This window comes from Squalius cephalus, assembly GCF_949319135.1.
Source record: "Squalius cephalus genome assembly, chromosome: 18".
NCBI classification, from domain to species: Eukaryota; Metazoa; Chordata; class Actinopteri; order Cypriniformes; family Leuciscidae; genus Squalius; species Squalius cephalus.
The window spans coordinates 17247329-17266557 of NC_137139.1; the positions used below are offsets into that span (position 1 = coordinate 17247329).

At 38.2% G+C, this 19229-nt stretch overlaps 1 protein-coding gene across 4 annotated transcripts in view; it reads left to right on the plus strand.

The window, feature by feature from the left end:
- The first annotated feature begins 7981 nt into the window (after positions 1-7981).
- The window catches only part of nol4lb (nucleolar protein 4-like b), a 105639-nt gene continuing 94391 nt past the window's right edge, over positions 7982-19229 (plus strand). Inside the window, exons 1-3 of one of the 4 annotated variants that reach the window (XM_079849846.1) lie at positions 11981-12014; positions 12120-12500; positions 15340-15378. In XM_079849846.1, the coding sequence (XP_079705972.1) occupies positions 12153-12500; positions 15340-15378 (387 nt within the window). In that variant the 5' untranslated portion in view covers positions 11981-12014; positions 12120-12152. Of the gene's footprint in view, positions 8014-11732; positions 12501-15339; positions 15379-19229 lie in introns of those variants that run through there. The other 3 variants (XM_079849849.1, XM_079849848.1, XM_079849847.1) reach the window with 3 other exon arrangements.

Here is a 19229-nt window from a genome sequence, read left to right on the forward strand (position 1 = left end):
CTCCTCTCAAACGTTCAGGGCAGAGTAGGATAAGAAAAAGTACAGAGACAAAAAGGGGAGGGGAGGAGAGTCAACCCAAAGCCCAAACAAAACAGAGTCACTCAACGACTGATTCTTCCATCTAACACGATCCTTGTATATTGTCTGTAAACACCCACAGGCAGTTGTAAGGACGGTACATATGCTAAATTGACCTCATGACACAAGCTGAAGGCAGGTAAGGGGCAAAGTTCAGACAAATGAAAAAAGGACTGATAAACTGACCAAGTGTGTTAAGGAAAACTGAAGACTTGAATTGCGTGTGATCCAAAAAAAGAGACGTGTTCATTAGTTTATAATATTTATTGATGGTCTTCATCTGACGTGTTATATTGAAATGAGCTAGCAAGTAAGATTCCATTCATGCTATATGTATATACACACCATAGTTATTATCTTGATCACCTCAATTGAAATCATAAAACAATATTGCAAACCATAACAATGTACCCAGCATAGCTGACAGTCAGTTAAATGGAAAAAATTGAGAGGACTAAATGTGTTCAAAATATCCACCACAGAAGAAAATAACATCTTGCATGCTGGTAAGGTTGTTTGGTTAGTTGTAGCATATGGTAGGCAAGTAATAGTTGACTCATGATACATATGTTAAAATATTTTTGAGCAAAATAAAATATATTCTTTTATGCAACAGTTCGTTCTGGTTCTCAATTCTGACTGACTGAGAGTCTTAGTAAAATCACTAAAAGCCTTCCTTCCGCTGGAAAAAATAGTCCCTGACCGTGAACAGGAACTGAAGTTACATTATTTCGCCATTAGATGGCGGCAAATACTCTCTTTATAAGTGATCAGTCAGTAGTCGAGCAGACTTTTATATTAAAAGGACTGAAAAACTTGTGAACACGGAGAAGCAAGACGCAACTGACAAATAACTAGTGCTGCGTTCCAGTCCACTCTTTAGGCTGCGTTCCAATCCACTTTTAGACACGCACTTGCAAACTTCCCTAAGCACTTCCCCTCGGGGGAATCCCTGCCGCCATTGTGAAGTGCGTTCCACTTCCTTAAGTGGAAGAGGTTAGTTTATATGGACAGACCCTCGTTCCCTCGATTTTGACCGAGGGAGCGAGTCTACCACAGATCTCATCTAATCACCTTAATTCTTTAATATATATTTTTTAAACAACCCAAACACACCTATAAACATTTGGATGCTGCATTAAACAAATCCTTAAAGGGAAAAATAAATAAATAAATCAATTCCACAGCTGATTCCAAGTGATCAAGGGCCCATTGCAGTTTCCGCCAGTAGTGGGCACTCGTGCAACGTAAGCAATAACGTACATCCGAGTGAACGAAACGGAGGGAAGTTAGTGAGTGAAGGGCATGACCATTTTGGACTGGAACGCAGCATTAGTGTCAGGGCAAGGGAAAATCCATTAACCGTTAAAAGGAGAAGATATCGCTGCAGACATTCAGACGCATTTTTTTATTACGAATATAGGACTGACCAGAAGGAAAATGCTATATCTACTGTAAATGCAGGTACACTCGCTTACTCGATCTCTCACAATACTCTATAAGCTTCAATGAACAATATCAATGAGAACATATGTTTAAAGGTGCTGTAGGACATCTGGGAAAATGCTAACTTTACCCTAGCAGTAAAAGCGTGCGTCCCACCCATAGACAGTAAAAGAAATGGACACAGCGACCCCATTGGATTCAACGGAGAAAAGTCTTCTAGTAGCTGTGCCAAGAGAAATCTGAATCATTCCCTTCCGAAACTTGCAGAGACGGAGAGTGTGAGTAGGAGGTGTCCATGAGCTAGTAGCAGGAGAAACTTTTGAAATTATTCTGATTAATTATTTTTTCATTTTGCCGCCACGTCCCCCCGATTGACTGCGACTGCGAGCTTCTTAATTTCTCTACTGTGCGACAAAGAGTCGCGTGGTTATGACGCAATCGTTAGCCTATTTTTACAAAAACTGCTTCTACGGGGCCATAACGTAAGATACAAGGTAATGGAGCCTTTTATACATTTTCTTGTTTCTTTAGAAATAAATAATGGACAAATGGAGTCTTTAAACGCCTCAGATGTAAAGTTATTCGCTGTCAAAGTGACGCCAAAATGAATGGGAGTCAATGGAATGCTAACAGCAGGTGATGGTCTGCTAATCAATGGCGGCCCCCTGGGAAGCTTCAGTTTTTTTCTGAAAGATTACCCCCCTGGTCCCACCCTCCCTGCAAATTACCGTCCAAAAGCCACGCCCCCTGAAAGCATGAACGCACTCAACCCAGAAGAACGGAGACAACGTTACTGCAATACATCATGTGTCATTCACCGGTGAGAAAACTTTATAGTACAGTTAGTAACAGTAATACAATACCAAACGTAAACAAATGCTTTCAGAATTAGATGCAGCAAGTTTTCGGTTTGTTTAGCTAGCAAAACTTGTCGTGTGTAATAATATTTCTTGCATGACAGGGTTTCCACGATGAGAGTCTGCTTGGCTCTGATGAAGATATATAGATCGTAGGTATTAGATTCTTTGCCAGTGCCACTTGTCGGTTCAGAAGGAAAGTTTGGTTGTTGCTGCTTGTCTGCCATTCTCGCTCTGCCTGCATAGTGTACGTCACAGGTGTCAAACTCAGTTCCTGGAGGGCCACAGCCCTACACAGTTTTGTTCCAACCCTGCTTCAACACACACACACCTGCAGTTTTCAAATAAGCCTGAAGGACTTGATTAGCTGATCAGGTGTGTTTAATTAGGGTTGAAGCTAAACTCTGCAGGGCTGTGGCCCTCCAGGAACTGAGTTTGACACCCCTGGCGTACGTGAACGCGCTTATGACTTCATATGTCTGCGTGAACAGCCTGCGCAGTGGTATGGTATGACAGGGAGGGAACATATGCTATAGGACCGTTCGGACAGAATGCAACATTTTGTGGTCCTATGCCTTCCACAGAAGGCATACATTTATAAAAAATAAATTTAGACCTCTTAACAGAGTGATTGCTTTCAGGATATGAGGAGACTTTCAACCAGCAAAACAAAAAATGTTTCTGCAGAGTTTCTACGGCACCTTTAAAGGGGAACTGAAACGAACAAAATATAATTCGATAACATGTTGGTTATTAAAATTGTAAACAAATTAATTCAAAAATAATATTAAAAACAAAACATATATGAAGTTTTTCCCAATACTGAAATTTACATTTGTTATTATCAGAGCACTGCCGTGTTCGATGACGTCACTGGCATGGTACCACTGTAGGCTACTAATGTTGTCAGGCTACTCTACTGCTACTCTGAGTCTGACTGATCTTGACATTATGGACAGAGAACTGTACAAGTTAACACTAAAAACAGCATTCAAGTAAGAAATTGAATCATCAAATGAAATAATAAAACTGCATATTCTTTCATTCTTCAATGAAACGTATACTGTATATATTGTCAGATTAATTTAGCAAGGTGATCTACGGTGAAGGTGAACATCACGATAACAACTAAGAGGTGAGTGGAACTTGTTTACAGGACCCGCTGTGCTCACATTTATGCCACAGTCATTTTGCAAACAGGTTATTGGGTCCTTGATGGCATCGGAGGTGTTATATTCGCTTGTTGGACAGATCACAATTTTTGAACATTCTCTTGAGATGCCATTTTGCTGGAGCTGTCAAGGTAGCCTAACATGCCAGTGACGTCACGGACCATTGAAGCTCAAGAGTTCTCCTTTAAGTTGCTAAGAGTGGTTGCTAGGGGTGTTGTGTAGTGATACATATAACCGTTTGGTGAAGCGGTCATAGTCGTGTTGTATCGTGAATAAAACACAGCTATTGACCAATCAGAATCAAGGACTGGAAGTTGAACTAACCGTTTTATAATCATTATTGAACCCATTCACTTACTGCAAAAGCTGTCATTTAAGGAACATCAAAATAATGTTTCAAACTGAAACATAGGGTGCACAAAAATCTGTGTGAGATTTTAATATGCATTCCCTTAAAGCATTATTATGATATTTATGAAGAAAAGTGTTAGAAAAAATAAGAATCATTAAAGGACATGAAATGTACCTTAATTGTAAAATGACTCATATGACAGAAATAGAAATAATACATCTGTTCCCTGTAGCTGAACAAAATTGGTATTATGTGGTTTTTAGTCCACGTATTTAGCTTGGAGACCATTTATATTCTAGTGTACACCTTAAAGTTGACCAAATTAAGTTTTAGAAGTTATACAATTTTAAATGAACACTTAAAATGAATAGTCTTTCTTTTCCAAGAAAAAAAGAACCAAAAACATTGATGAAATATCACGTCTGACTAAGAATAGCAATTAGCAAAAAAATCATGGTTCTCGGCTGTGATACAAACTAAATAATATTAGCAATTTAAAAAAGGGCAAGCCCTTCAATATGGCCACCCCAGCTTCCTGTTTTAATAGGAAATACATCAAAACACGAATGAAAACTGCCTTCATGGAATGAACTGATTTCATGACTGCCCATTAAGTTAGACTGTCACGGTTTTCTCACTAACATCGTCTTGAATAAGGCTGAAACTGTGTACAACATGAAACATATACTATGTATATGCTCTAAAATTGAAAGCAAATATTCAAAGACCAAACCACACTCAGTTTTAGAGTTGCACAAGTTCTCAGCCTCAGCCAATCAAGCACATTGCTAGCATAGATGCTAACATTGCAGTCAACAGTATTCATAGGTCACTATATGGGTCTGGCTCTACTTTTGATCAAATTTAGAATGGCAGTAAGGGATCTTTTCACACAAGTAAAAATATTTTTTTTTTTACACAGGTTGTCGTGCTTAGCGTCTTGATTATTATTATTTTTCTCTTAGACCATAGGAGCAACATGACACATACATTTAAAGTGCATGGTCTTTGGTATCTCCAGGCACCATTTTGATTATGGAAGATGGATAGAGGATCGTTAAACAGCTATTATGGTTGTGTACAGTCTTAGGACAGCCCGGTAATGAGGTGCAGCGCATGGGATTGATGGGTGTTTGGCTCCACAGTGCTTCAAGAGACCAGTGCTGCCCTAGTTTCTGCCAATGGGACACCGCAAAACAGAAACAATGAATCGGCATTGAAAACGGTTCATCTGTGTTTGTGATAGCATTCATGCAGAACACAGGTCAGGATATAAACAATATACCTTATCCAAACCACTACATATATTTAAGCAAAAAATATGATATCAGATGTTTTCCCAAGAAAGTTGTTTGAGATGTGAAAATATAGATTGCTCTGTACAATATAGTCTTGTTACCTTAGTCTCACACTACATCTGTCACTCTCAACATTGTATCTTTCCAAATCAATTTCAGTACTTTTATTTTCAACTGTTGCCCTGACACACAACCGATTCTCAGCCACACTAAGCCCATGTGATGACACCATAAGATATTGATCAAGACAGACATGTCTCGAGTTCCCCCTGTTCAGCTTCCTGTGAAAGATGGGGCTAGAGATCTGTGTTTGTGCATAAGGCAGCTGGCACGCAACCGGACCGACACTGGAACGTTTGCTGTGAATGTTCCCTTCTAAAACTTCAAAGATGGTTCAGTGGGTTGATGATTATACAAAATTTACAACTTGGTGAGAGATTTTTATGTCATAGGATCACTCCATGATGCTCTTGTTAAGCTGTCCAGGTTTTGCTTTATTCCATGTTGGTAGATTGCGTAAAAACTATCTAGCAAAAAAACGAAACATTATGAAACCATTATGGCAAGCCGTTTTAACATTTAATATTTAAAACGTACTAGTATCTTTTTTATGCCACTAGTACTTATTTTTTTAGATATTAGTATCTATTTCATTAGGTACTGGTACTTATTCTTTAGCTATACTACCTTTTTAAAGATACTAGTACTTATTCATTAGATATGGAAGCATATGGGTTGCAATACTCAATTTAAAATGTAATATGCAAAATGGCAATTTCCTACAATAGTTTTAACATTTAATTTAAACATATGTTTTAACGTATTACAGAAATTAATACTGAATTACAGAAATGATTGGATATGTTTAACATGTTCAAGCAAAGCAAAATTATCATTTAAATGTTATTTTTCTTAATTGCATTTAAACTCAGTTAAGACACTTGCGATTGCATTTTCATTAAATGTCCCACAATGAATGCAGCAAAATTCAAAGCGGAATTGAAAATGCAATCCGAGCCAATCACGTCCCCGCCCCTCCCTGTCAATCATTGCATCAAGACGGGGCCAGGTGTTGGAAACATGGCGGCGGCAGAGCTATTAAGAGCGAGGCATTTACTGGCAGATGAAGTGGAACAAGAACAGAGAAATGTCAATGTTCCTGAAGATTATGCGCATCCGTCAGTGATTCCCCGCCTGTGAACTCTCGCGGTCAAACATGACTTTTAGATTAAACAAACATGGTGGACGGCGAGCAAAAAGAAATGGCAATATTAGTTGCTGTTTTTATAATGAAATTTTATTTTATAAAAAAATTAAATTTGTTCATTATATAAAGCGATCGTGTCTCTTCAGAAAATTTGGACTAAACTCAATTCATACGGATTAGTTTTACGATCTTTTTATGAACTTTTTGAAGTGTCAGAGTGGTAGTTGCGTAGATGTCTTTGGAGGGACAGAAATTTAATCAAAAAGATCTTCACATGTGCTCCGAAGATGAAAGAAAATCTTTCGGGTTTGGGACGAAATGAGGGCGAGTAATTAATGATGGAATTTTCATTTTTGGGTGAACTATCCCTTTAAAAGTATGAAATCGATTTGTATTATTCTTTTTGTATTTTATTTTTATCCTTTAATTTTAGATTGTACTTTTGTAAAAAAATTTGGGAAGGGGTGTGCAGACATGAAACATGGCGGGAAATCGGTTGTGAATAATTTCACCAATTGTTTTTATTTTTCCATGTTGTATTTCAGTAATATTAAGGCACTATGTTAGCCTGGTTAAAACCAGACCATTCTCAGTAGTTATGGTCTGGCAAAGCTTCATTAATAACTCATTTCCAAAGGGGTGTCACCAACGGACGTCGCTCAAATGCCTCCGGGCGCATGTGGATAGACCCTAAAACCAATCAGAGCGATCGTCATCGTGTAAAGCCATATGCTGCGTCCCAATTCGCCTAAGTTAAACTACGCCATAAAAGTATGTACTCTTTTTGTGAAGAAAAGGTATTTACTTTTGAATGTGTAGCAAAAAAGTAGGCAAGCTTTGGGACATACTACTTCGTCATCTTTATCAGACGGATCTGTCGCGTGCATCCTGTCATGTAAACTGCCCTGTCAATCATCTTGTCACAGTTAAAATCCTCTATTAAATCTAATTTAATTTCCTACCGTTTCAGAGAGAAATGTAGTAGCACATTCATCTGCCAGTGGGTCTTTCATGGAGACTGTCCTCATGTGTTTGCAATTTGAATATAATAATGCATTTAAAAGTTGCTGCGCTTCACCAACGGACGTCGCTCAATGGGCGCAATTGCATAGACCCAAAACCAATCAGAACGATCGTCATTGTGTAAAGCCCGCCCCAACGTTTCTGATTGGTGCCGCGATTTCGATGGATTAGAAATGGGCTTGAATGAGCTCTTTGCCAGATTACTTGCAGAGCAAATCTAAATTTGCCGGAAGTTGTCTGGGTTTTCCCAGGCTAGCACTATGTGGGAATTAACTTATAGACAACAAATGTAAAGTTAATCACTCAGGTTTCGCAGTTTGCTTTACGCAAAATTTTGTTTTTGTTTGTTTAAATATGATGCATACATTTCATTAAGAAAACATTTATAAAAAAAAAATAAAAAAATACGAAATAAAAAATTGAAGATGGCAAATTTCATATAGTGCAAGTCTGCATATGAATAGATTTGTTGAATTAAATTTGAAATTCATTTGATTTTCAGAATCGATATGATCAGCATAAAACATTTCACATTTGCAGTAATGGAAGCAGTCCGGATTGCACAAACCCGTGCACACAAGTAAGTCAGCAGGGATAAGCAGCACACTGTACCCTACACCCACTCACAGCCTCTGCTGATGACTGCCGTCATAGCAACAGATAGACATAACTATACCACCCTTACACACAGTCCTGTATAGAGCAGAGCCTTACACACATGCACATATCACCAGTCCCAAGTGGAGCTACATCTAGACTGAACAAGGAAAAAAGGAGGATAACAGAAAGTCAACACTATATGTCCGTATAATTCAGTTTCAGAATGTTAGGTATGACCATTCTTACATTTCAATAAGGGGTTTATTTCCACTACACGCAGTATGGGACGTTTAAAGCATGCCACACTGACTGCACAGTACTAACAATCCAAAAAGTTCCAGAAGACAACATAAATGTCTGAGAGGCCTACTGGAACATGGTGCGGCCCAAACCAGCAGTTGTGATTTCGACAGACAGAGTGACAAACATTTCAGGGAAGAGACTTTAGTGGGCTAACCACAGATGACTGACCACTTTTCTCTGGAAGCAGATGCTCGCTTCTCTCTTGGGTCACAGCTGAAAAGGGGAAAAAGAGGCAGGGAGGGAGTCAGCAGGGTTTTGAAACCCACTTTCACTTCCCAAAGCAAAAGGCTATTTCGATACAGCTCGTTCTAGTGCTTCGTTTCCCTGTGCCCACTGATAACTTTTGCTGAGAGAGAGCATTTAGGATTACCAGTTTCCAAGTCCTAAACTGATGTTACTCTTCACTTGTTTTTCATAAATCAAATCAACAACAACACAAACACATACTTTAGCTACACATGACTAAAAACCCTTTAAAATCAGACTGACATGCATTGTATATGATGATATACGATATGAATTCCTGTATTCTCACAAGCACAATTTTCATTTGTCTATTGATGTGTTTTCTATTGAAACAGGAAATTTGGGCCATCCTTTTTTAGCCAGTAGGGTCATGAACCATGAATTGGTAGTTGACAAGGGTGTGGCACACTCATTCATGAGGGCATTTCATTGGACAAAAATCTGTGTTGTGCAGGATGACGGTGAGTCATCAATATGTTTTGATTGTTTTCCTGGAAAAATATTATTATATTTTTTTTTACATTTTTAGACATACAATAGTGTATTGATGGCTTCAAAACTAACAGACATGGACAAAAAGTCACAAAACTGTATTAAATGGAGCTGAGCTGTCCAGAAATGTCAAAAAATTCAAAATCAGCCCTCATTTTCATGGAACATCAATTATATGTGTTTTTGTTAAAGATTTTGAAAGCTCCTATTAAACATGACACACAATTGTTCGTACTTTCAGCACACTGAATGTGTATCTGCATGTTGTGTCTGATTCAGACACATGGAGTTACACAAATGCACTCAGCCCAGCACAGAATGTCCATGCTCACTGTTCACTCAAGGTCTCCTCGATCGCCCACATTATTTCATTATCTGCAGTAGTAATTATTTCGCTAATCACTTTATTTCAACCACATATTGGTTGGTTGATTATTTAAAGATTAATATATATTTTTAAAAGATTTTTTAGTTATTTTTTTTACTTTATTGAGATAGAATAGGGTAGGGTAGAGTAGACAGGAGCCAGGACTCGAACTGGGGTTGCCTGAAGCACAATGGCTCAACATGCGCTGCCCATGAGGCTATATTAAAGATTAATATTAATTCATTTGAATTATTCTTATATTTTACATATCTTTATGTTGGAAAATACTTTGTCCGAGTCATTAATGAATTTAACCCAAATCACAACTTAAAATGTTTTAGTAGACTTTTGTGTGTGTGTGTGTGTGTGTGTGTGTGTGTGTGTGTGTGTGTGTGTGTGTGTGTGTGTGTGTGTGTGTGTGTGTGTGTGATCTCTCAGTAGATCAGAGTGCAAATGGAGCCTTTTTTTTTTTTTTTATCTCTGCAGACTTTTTAGTCTCGAGTTTCTACGATTTTTCTTTTGGGATAGGGTTTTTCAGGGTCTGCGATGAAAAGTTCAGATTTTAAAATGAACATTTATCATCACATTCTACTATCTAAGATGGTATCCATAAGCTCAGTATGTCTATGATGGTCTCAGCTGTTTCTATTTTTATTTCTCGTATAGGCATTTTAAGACAGACATCTGAGACAACGTTGATACTTAAAGAACTCAATTAAGTCTCCTAAGATATAAAAGAGCAAACTCTCATGATCAATGAAAATATTTTTTTTCCTCAGGACACATCTATTTAAATTAAAGTTAACAACATCTGGTCATCAAGACACTGTACTCAGATTTTTTTTATTTTTTTTTATTAATGATTAACACTTTTTTAAATCATTTTTTCAATTCAAGGTATAGCCTACATTTTATCAGCACATGCATTCACTGAGAACCGAACCCATGAGCTTATTATTGTTAGCACCATGCACTACTGAGCTGGGAAAGCTAATTTAGTGAAAATATAAATTAATGAGGAGTTTTTAATACATAAAGGACAACACTACAATACCGACCTCTTACTGAAATCTCCTTCAGTCAACCTTCAGTGGAACTGTTCGGTTTTTAAATAAATGAAGCGTATTCTGTGTAAAGCCCTGTTCACACTATTGAAGGTCTCATAGTTGCTATACATTTCAGTTTTCTGTGCAGGTCTCTAACCCGTGTCTAAGGGGTGGGAGGCGGGTGCTCTAACAAGGAGGCTAAATACTGTAGTCACTAGCGTCAGTCATTAGAGCACCTCTTTAGATCTGGGGAGTGAGGTTTATATGCACAGCTGGCCTCCATTACACTCACTCCCATCCGGGTCACAGCACCAATGTAACCCCTCAGGTCCTGTTCGACCCGCTCTGTGCGGGCCTCAAACCCGAGTCTCCAGGGTGGGAGGCGGGCGCTATAATAAGGAGGCTAAAGACAGCTGTCTCTATTGTCAGTTGCTAGAGCACCTCTTGAGATCAGGGGAGTGAGGTTTATCTGCACAGTTCTTAGCTGGCCTCTGTACATACATACATACATACATACATACACACACATATATATATATATATATATAGTTACATCTTTATCTCATATTTTTATTTAACATTGCATGTTTCTATATTCACACATGAGGGTGAGTAATTTATCTTTTTTGGAGGGGAGGGGAGGGGTGGGGGGGGGGGTGGTGAACTAAGCCTTTAATTTTCATCCATCTATGTATTTACTGCATTAATGACTGAATGCAAGTGATTTACTGCAGTGGTGTGATTATGGAGTTTGAGATAAGCTGTATTTATACACACACACACACACACACACACACACACACACACACACACACATATATATATATATATATATATATATATATATATAATTCAAAAAATATCAGCAAATGTAATTTAATTGTAAATGCTGCTTAAATTCGGTTTGCTTGGATACAGTAGGCCTACTTTATAAATTACAAAAAAATAAAAATATATTATAAACCAATAACATTTAAACGCAATAACTTCCTCGATTTTTTTTTTTTTTTCGGGACAGCTTTGTGTTGCTTGCTTTGGGCTATCTGAACGCCTGCACTTCCTGGATCTGGACTGTCCCACAGCGCATGGGACGCCGCTCAAAGCCATCCATCCCACCGCCTCGTGTGTCAGTTAGTATTCCTCATAAACCTCACATTACACGCACCTGTAATCCCGTCCTCCGCGTGAAGAGGCGCGAGGAGCGTCGAGGCTCGAGCTCATTCTAACAGGTGGTGAGAGCGATTTCAGGTGGAGCAGCAGTTCATTCACTGAGCCGAGCTTCAACGAACGCTGAGAGGACCACTTGCTCCTCATTATAGCAATCCCTGGACTTCTGCGTTTATTAACACAGCCTAATCGTCGTATTTAGGGTATTTAGGCAAAATACTGTTTGTTTTAATTAGCCTCAGCTTACAGGTGGGCGAAAGCCGTTTGTAGGACGGCCCCTCTTTCAGTTCCTCAACAGGAGACGCGGGACTGTCATTTGTTTGCCACCCTGTGGGACAGAAGAAACGGCTCCGTTAACAGGTGCGAGGCTAGACAAACACACTGCAATTTGAAGAATATTTTCATTTGTTTTCGCGGTATAATAGGAGCTATATCTATCCTACATATCTAAAAAAAATTACGAAGCCTCTTTCGTTCCGGAGGAGGACCGACAAAGCCATGTCAACCAAAAAACGGATGGATTTAACGAGAAGGAGCCGAAGCCCCGCGGTGTCCGAGGCGGAGATGTTTGGTGATTTTCAGGAGTGGTGCCTTCGCACTTACGGAGACTCCGGCAAAACAAAGACCGTCACCCGGCGAAAATACAACAAAATTCTGCAGACCCTCTTACAGAGCGACGACTCGGAGGGCGTCTATATCGAGAGCAACCACATCAACGCCAAATTTAAGTTCTGGGTGAAATCCAAAGGTTTCCAGGTGGGCAACACTGACAGCGAGCCGAGCGAGAGCGAGAGCGAGAACGGGGCAGCGGACAGACCGGTCCTGTATGTCCCCATCAAGGCAACGGTTAGTATGGGTGCTCTTTTCCCCGTCTGCTTATCAAACGCGTAATCGTGCGCGACATTTGCCTATGCAAATCCTTCGCCAGACGCACAATGGCGCACATGTTTACCGGTGAATCTTGTTCACGGTTGTATCTGTAGTGGAGTTCATTTCACTCTCGGGTCTCCGGTAACCACTTGTTCTTGTGTCACTCCTCCCGGTATCCACGGGAACGGTGGCAGCTCCGCCACCCGATTGTCCGGAAGCTGTTATCACTATCAGTCACTAACAAACAATCGACACCAATTTACCCTTCAGAATATTAATGAAATTTACAGCTGATGACCATTTGTTATGAAATGTGCTTTTAAGATGGTCTGCTAGAAGAAAAGAAGAAGAAAAAAATAAAATAAAATAATATATATATATATATATATATATATATATATATATATATATATATATATATATATATAATAGTATTTATACAGGCCATAACCTGAGCACCTCTTTGTGGTGTTGTTTTCGGTGAATGTTTTTCAATTTCTGTTTGAATTTTTTTTTTAATGCTGGCATAAATGCTTTGGCATATTGTTTATTATGTTGAATCAACTTTATTATTATTATTATTAGTATTATTATTCGTAGTAGTAGCCTAGTAGTGAAAAAAATATGGTTTTGAAAAGTCAGTGTATAGTGTAACCAGCACGGAATACATTTTGTTGTCATGTGACAAGGAAACCAGACAACAGAGAGAGGAAAACTTTTGATCTTCATGAGTGTTAAAAAAGCTTTAACAAAATCTAACATATTTTAGCTTTTTATGTGAAGGCACATATTGTTCAGTTCAAGTAGTCCAGAGAAAACCTCTTATATTTTTTACTTGATTATGCTACTTGACATTTTTGTTACCTTGATCTTTTGAGTTGTGTATTCATTGAGTAAACTCAAGTGTATTCAAAGTGCATGGAAAGTTTTTCACTTGATGGTTACAGTACTTGACATTTTTTTAAATGAGTAGATCAAACAATTGTTATAGAAATCAGTTTTTCCCTTTTCATCACCATTATCATTGACCCACATGTGTCTGTTTGGGGTTAATTAGACCAACACACTCTAATGATAATTCATAACTATTTTACATTTTGGAGAGTTGGTGGGCATTTGTATTAATCCGTCACCCGCTTATGCTGTAATGACAGGTTTAATGGTGGACCTTCATGCTTAGCCTATTTTTTTTAAAGCGTTTGTTTTCATACAATCAAATCGGTTGAACTCATATGGAATTTCCAACTCATAAAAGTGTCATACGTTTTCTCATGATAATGTATGGCTCAGTTTAGAAACAGCATCTTTTTGAAAGCCCAAATTTTTATTCTTTTTTGCATTTTATCATTAGGAAAAGCATTTAGTCACACAAAATGACTTCCAGCATTTATGTATTGAGACCTGCTTTAGAGGGAAAAAAATGCGTCTTTTTAATAATGTTGTCTTTCTGAGCTGAAGAGTTCAGGTTTCAAAGCCGTTGACTTTTTTTTATAATAATTGACTAAACCTAAACACACCTGCCGATTTAGTTCACCTGTGCTTAGTGAGACAATATCAGTGTGTGGTATTATTGGTGAAAAGGCTAGCTGGAAGTGTGTGTTTGTACGAGAGCAATAGGGAGAGATAGAGAGGCAGAGACGAGGTGAGCAGGTCAGCTCTCAACAGAACAAATGGAATAATCAGGAGCCCAGATGAAGATTCATTTTATTGAACATTTCACTGATAAAGGAAAGGAAAGTGGTATGATGGAAAAGTTAAGATGGATGCTCTCTGTGTACCCTCATAATGAAGCGGCTGCCCCAGATTTGTCCTATTCAAATACTATTTTCGCTCACTCTCTTTGCTTTGGGTATGTGTGTGTTCTGCTTTCTTTATGAGACATTCCTCCCTTTCAGTTCACTCAGGGGGGGCTAATTGACGTGAACTGAGAGAAAGTGATTCCCTCACCATTCGATAAGCAGTGCAGGGACTGCGTACTAATATGCACTGGTAACACAAGATCCTGATCGCAGATCCAGACACTCTGACCTGTTGGTTAGCTCAGCTTAAAACAAAGCTGTGAGGGCAGACTCACACGCAAGAGCGTCTGTGTGAAGGAGATCTTGTCTATCAGCATGCTCATGGCCATTGCCTGAAGGTTTTATATCAGATGTGAGAAAAGGAGAATCTTAGACCTGTAATACAAATTTCGATTAAATGGAACTTGGCAAAGGTCACCTTCTCCTGATTGAATTCTAAAGGAATAATTGAACCCCAAATCATTATTTACTCACCTTCATGTTGTTCCAAACCATATGCTGTCACTTTTTTCAGTGAGAAACAAATTTAGACTTGTCTAAAGAAATGATATGCTGCTATTCTCCAGTGACATAGTGATTAACATAGTGATTAAGTAACATGGACCATGTGTTGCTATTTTCAGTAACTGAAATAAAATAAATGATAAATATTAAAGGAAAAACATAACTCAAAAAATCTTTGCTTTGCCTTGGCAACTAACTGAAATAAATTGTATTAAAAGGATCAAAACTAAAACTGACAAAAATCTAAATCTAAATATAGCAATATTACCAAAAACTAATAAAACTGTCAAAAGCACATAACAAAATGACTAAAACTTGAACTAAAATTAAAAATGAAAACTGATATAAAATACCATAATGATACTGTATTCTAAAATGACACTGACATGATTTTTTATGGTGTCTTTTTGGTGTTTTTTGTCCTTTTTTTGGGCCTTCGCGGCTCCTAGCGACTATGACCTGTTGTGCTTTGGAAGAGCTGCTCCAAAAAAGTTCTACTTTTGTGTCCATAGGGAAAAAAGCAACAGCAAAGGGTTTGGAACTACATGAAGGTGAGTAAATAATGATACAATTTAACCATTCCTTTATCATCATTGTATATCTAAAATGTCCTTTTACACTGATTTAAGTGAAAACTAATTACAGTACTGCATTCTGTTATTTACCTCATTGGTGTGCTTGTGTGTAGTAGTAGTTTGACGCTTGAGTGGACCGATCAGAAGCTCGGTATGAAGACAATGATCAGTCTGTTGTTATGTCTGACAAACTGTTTTCTCTCAGACGCGTCACTTACAGTATTACTCATCAAAACAGTCAGCTTAAAATAGTGTGAATACAGCAGACATCATCCACACATGAAAATGGGTCTTCAATAACTCACCTTAAATGACCTGTAGTTGGAGAGTTAAGTGAGAATGACAAGGTGAAATCGCTTGAGAGGAGAAGAATGAAAGATGGAAGGATTTTTTTTTCATATCAGTGCAGGACAGAAACATGACAATAGCCAGGTTTCCATCCAACGATTTTATTTTATTTTTTTTGTGAAAAAAAAAAAGGTTTAGCGCTTCAAAGTGGTTACCGATATAGCTGATGGAAATGCCATTTATCGACAAATTTTCTCAAGTGTCGACTTTTTCCGTTTAACGAAATGGAGAAAGCAGAGGGGATTTCAGGAGAGGGAGAAAGAAGAAATGATGTTGAGAGAGGGAGAAAGAGGTGGCTGGAGGAAACAGTCACACAGCCATCACATGCAGTTGACACCAGCGTCTGTGGACACTATTAATAGCCCCTAACGTTCCTCTCTTTCCTCCCTTTCTCTCTCTCTCTCTCTCTCTCCAAACACACTGAGCAACTGTTGCAGAAGAACGCTGTTCTCTCTTCTGCTTATTTTGTCCTAAAGCTTCTTTTATTTTGTGGGGTGGGGTAGGACAGGATAGTGGGAATCTCAAGACATTGACAACATAAAAACGTCAAACACAGTGACCCCAAAAAGTATTTGGACACGTACACGCTTAAAAATGATTGCGTGTCTTTGTGTTTTAAAAGAAAATATTGAAAGATGTTGAAAGCTGAGTGTTAATACAGATTCCCCTGTTCAATTTGATTCTGATTCACAAGCTCTTGATCTTTCAATACACATTGCAAACTCATTTTGCCTAACTCAAATGTGTAAAATATGGCTCTCTCTGTCCTTAGCTGTATGTGTGTGCGTAGTCTAGCCTCTGCTCCGCCTAAGGGAGCATCTCAACTGGGACGGCCTGTTTTATCAGTCCATTCATCTCTGTGACCTAAAGGAGCCCCAAACGCTGAGCTAAATGATCCTGTATTACTGAAAGACCCTCCCTCAGCACACACTGGGTGGGAATGTTTGATGGTTGTTTGTGTTTGTGGTCGGCCATGTGCAGGTGTATGAGGAGAGAATGTGCTTGTGATCATTGATATCATCATGGGCCGTACCCCTGCAGATGGAGTGGGAGGTGGTGTGTTTGCTGTGTTTGTCTGAACAGTCAGTGAGCTGTGACATGTTTACCACCATTTCCAATAGGGATGGGCATTTTTGGTAAAAAACAAAAAAAAAAAATTCTGCATTTTGTGCCATGATTGTTTTAAGAACCCTGTGTTCTGTTCAGTTTCAGACTTTGACATTTTTTTAGCCGTTTTTAATGGCAGTTCTCCCTTTAAACATTTTTAAAATTTGTAAATTGCTATCTGATGAACAGGAATACACAATATACTGGTACCGTATTGGCCAGCCAATTTTTTATTTTATTGGTATCAGTCAATATAATTGTACATGCCGATTTCCTCTATTTTTACATCAACATTAATTTAACATCAATCTTTAAAAACACTAATAATTGAATTAATGTTATTTTAGTATTATTCATATAGTATTACACTATTTATTAATATTTTTAATGTGCTTTTATTTTTTATAATTCTAAATAGCTTTAATTAATTTATTTCGGTTTTAGTTTTAGAAATCGTACTACTTCAACTTCAACTTACATTTATAATTTTCTTTTAAGTTTAGGGTTTTCATCTAACATTTTATGTTATTTTATTTCAGCTTTATTTCAATTACCGAAAACAATTTTTAATAGTTTTAGTTAACAACAATATATATGTATTCCTTAGAAAATCTAAAAATTAATATTAATTTAGGCTATTATTATTATTATTCTTATTATTATATAATTTTTATATTATAATTTTATATTTTTGTGATGCCTAAATTCACTTGTAGCATTTAAAATGATTGATTTTAGTTTAGTGTTTTATTTATTTATTTCGAATTTATCTAGACAAAATAGTTTATAATTTTATCAGTAATCTATGGAAGCTTGCTTCCGCCAAGAATAAAAAATAAAAAGGGTAATTGCGACTTTTTATCTCGCAATTCTGACTTTTTTCTCAGAATTGCGTGATATAAACTCACAATTGCGAGAAATAATATCAGAATTGCATGTTAAAGTCAGGTCCAGAATTTCAATATAGAAATGGACTGCAGGACACTTTCACACAATTACGTCCAGGTCATTTTAGAAAGAGAACTTTAATTGATCTGCCAATTTGACTAAATTAAGTTTCTTTGTCACAAGAAAGCAAACTTCATCTTTCTTTCTCAATGCACCTCTTTCTCTTTCATGTGGACACTAAAGATGAGTAACCTCACAACACCCCCACCCCCCCAGTCGCTGTTACCCGGGGCTCAAATATCTCTTACACATACACACACGAAAAGCAGGTGTAGGGGAGCAGCTGGTAAGATTAGTGTCTGCATGTGTGTGTCGGTTGGTTTAGATGTTGTATGAGGACAATGATCTGAGTGGTTAATCATTCAGAGCCAGTAAAGAGCAAGAGTTTTTCACATTCACTGACTTCTCATCGAGGGCTCTCGGTTTATTCGGCTTCACAACAATGAGAGAACCAGAGAAAACATCTCCTCTCCTCTTTCTCTCAGATTACCTCTGCCGCACACACGCGGCGGCCCTGACCTCCCTCTGCTAGTTAAGCAGCTGTAGATGTAGCTCCAGCGGTAATTGTGCTAGTGAGAGCTCAGGCTAACAAGAGCAGAGGAAGAGCGAGGGAAGGAGGGGGGTGAGAGGACAGGGCAGAAGCTGATAAAAAGAAGAACTCATTGGAACAGAGTGTTGTTCTGCTGGAGAAGGGGCCATACGGATGTTTGCAGGGCAGCTAGTGGTCAGTGTGTTCTCTAGTCTAGTGTACGCACACACACAATGTCTTCTTCTCCTCGGGACTTCATTAAGAGGTCCTACAGGTGTCTCACAGTAGAGAAAGCTCTGTTTTCTATTAAGAAACTTTCAGTGGTGTTTGCTTGCATAAGAGTAGCCGCTATGTTAGGCCACTGGTAGAGCATTGCTATGCTGTTTCTATGGTGTTTTGGGACATTTCGTTCAGGCCCAGTCAAAAAAAGCCCATCCCTAAGTTATGTTTACATTACATTACTTGCAACTATCGCTAAATGTAGGTGGTATAGAGTTGCTATGTAGTTGCTAGGGTGTAATCAGTGTGATTCTATGCTTTTTAAAAGCTATTTTGGGTGGTTGCTTAGGTGTTACTAGGATACTGATGACGTGTTTACTGGTGCGAGGGCGGGGCAACCTGTCACTCACATAAGATCAAGCAATAGCAAGCCACAACCATTCAATCAATTCCAGATGTACAAAATCAAGTCCCGCCCTACATTATTTTTCTTGTTTGAGAAGCCGTACAGATATATGTCACAATGGAGGGGAGGAAGGGGGGATTAAACTATCGCAAATTGTTTAATGCCGACTTTAAAAGGCCATTCCTCCTCTGTAACTGCATTCACAACAGAAAATGATTGTCAATAGCAAAATATGGTGTAGTGCTCTGAAAGAAAACTGACTTAAATGTT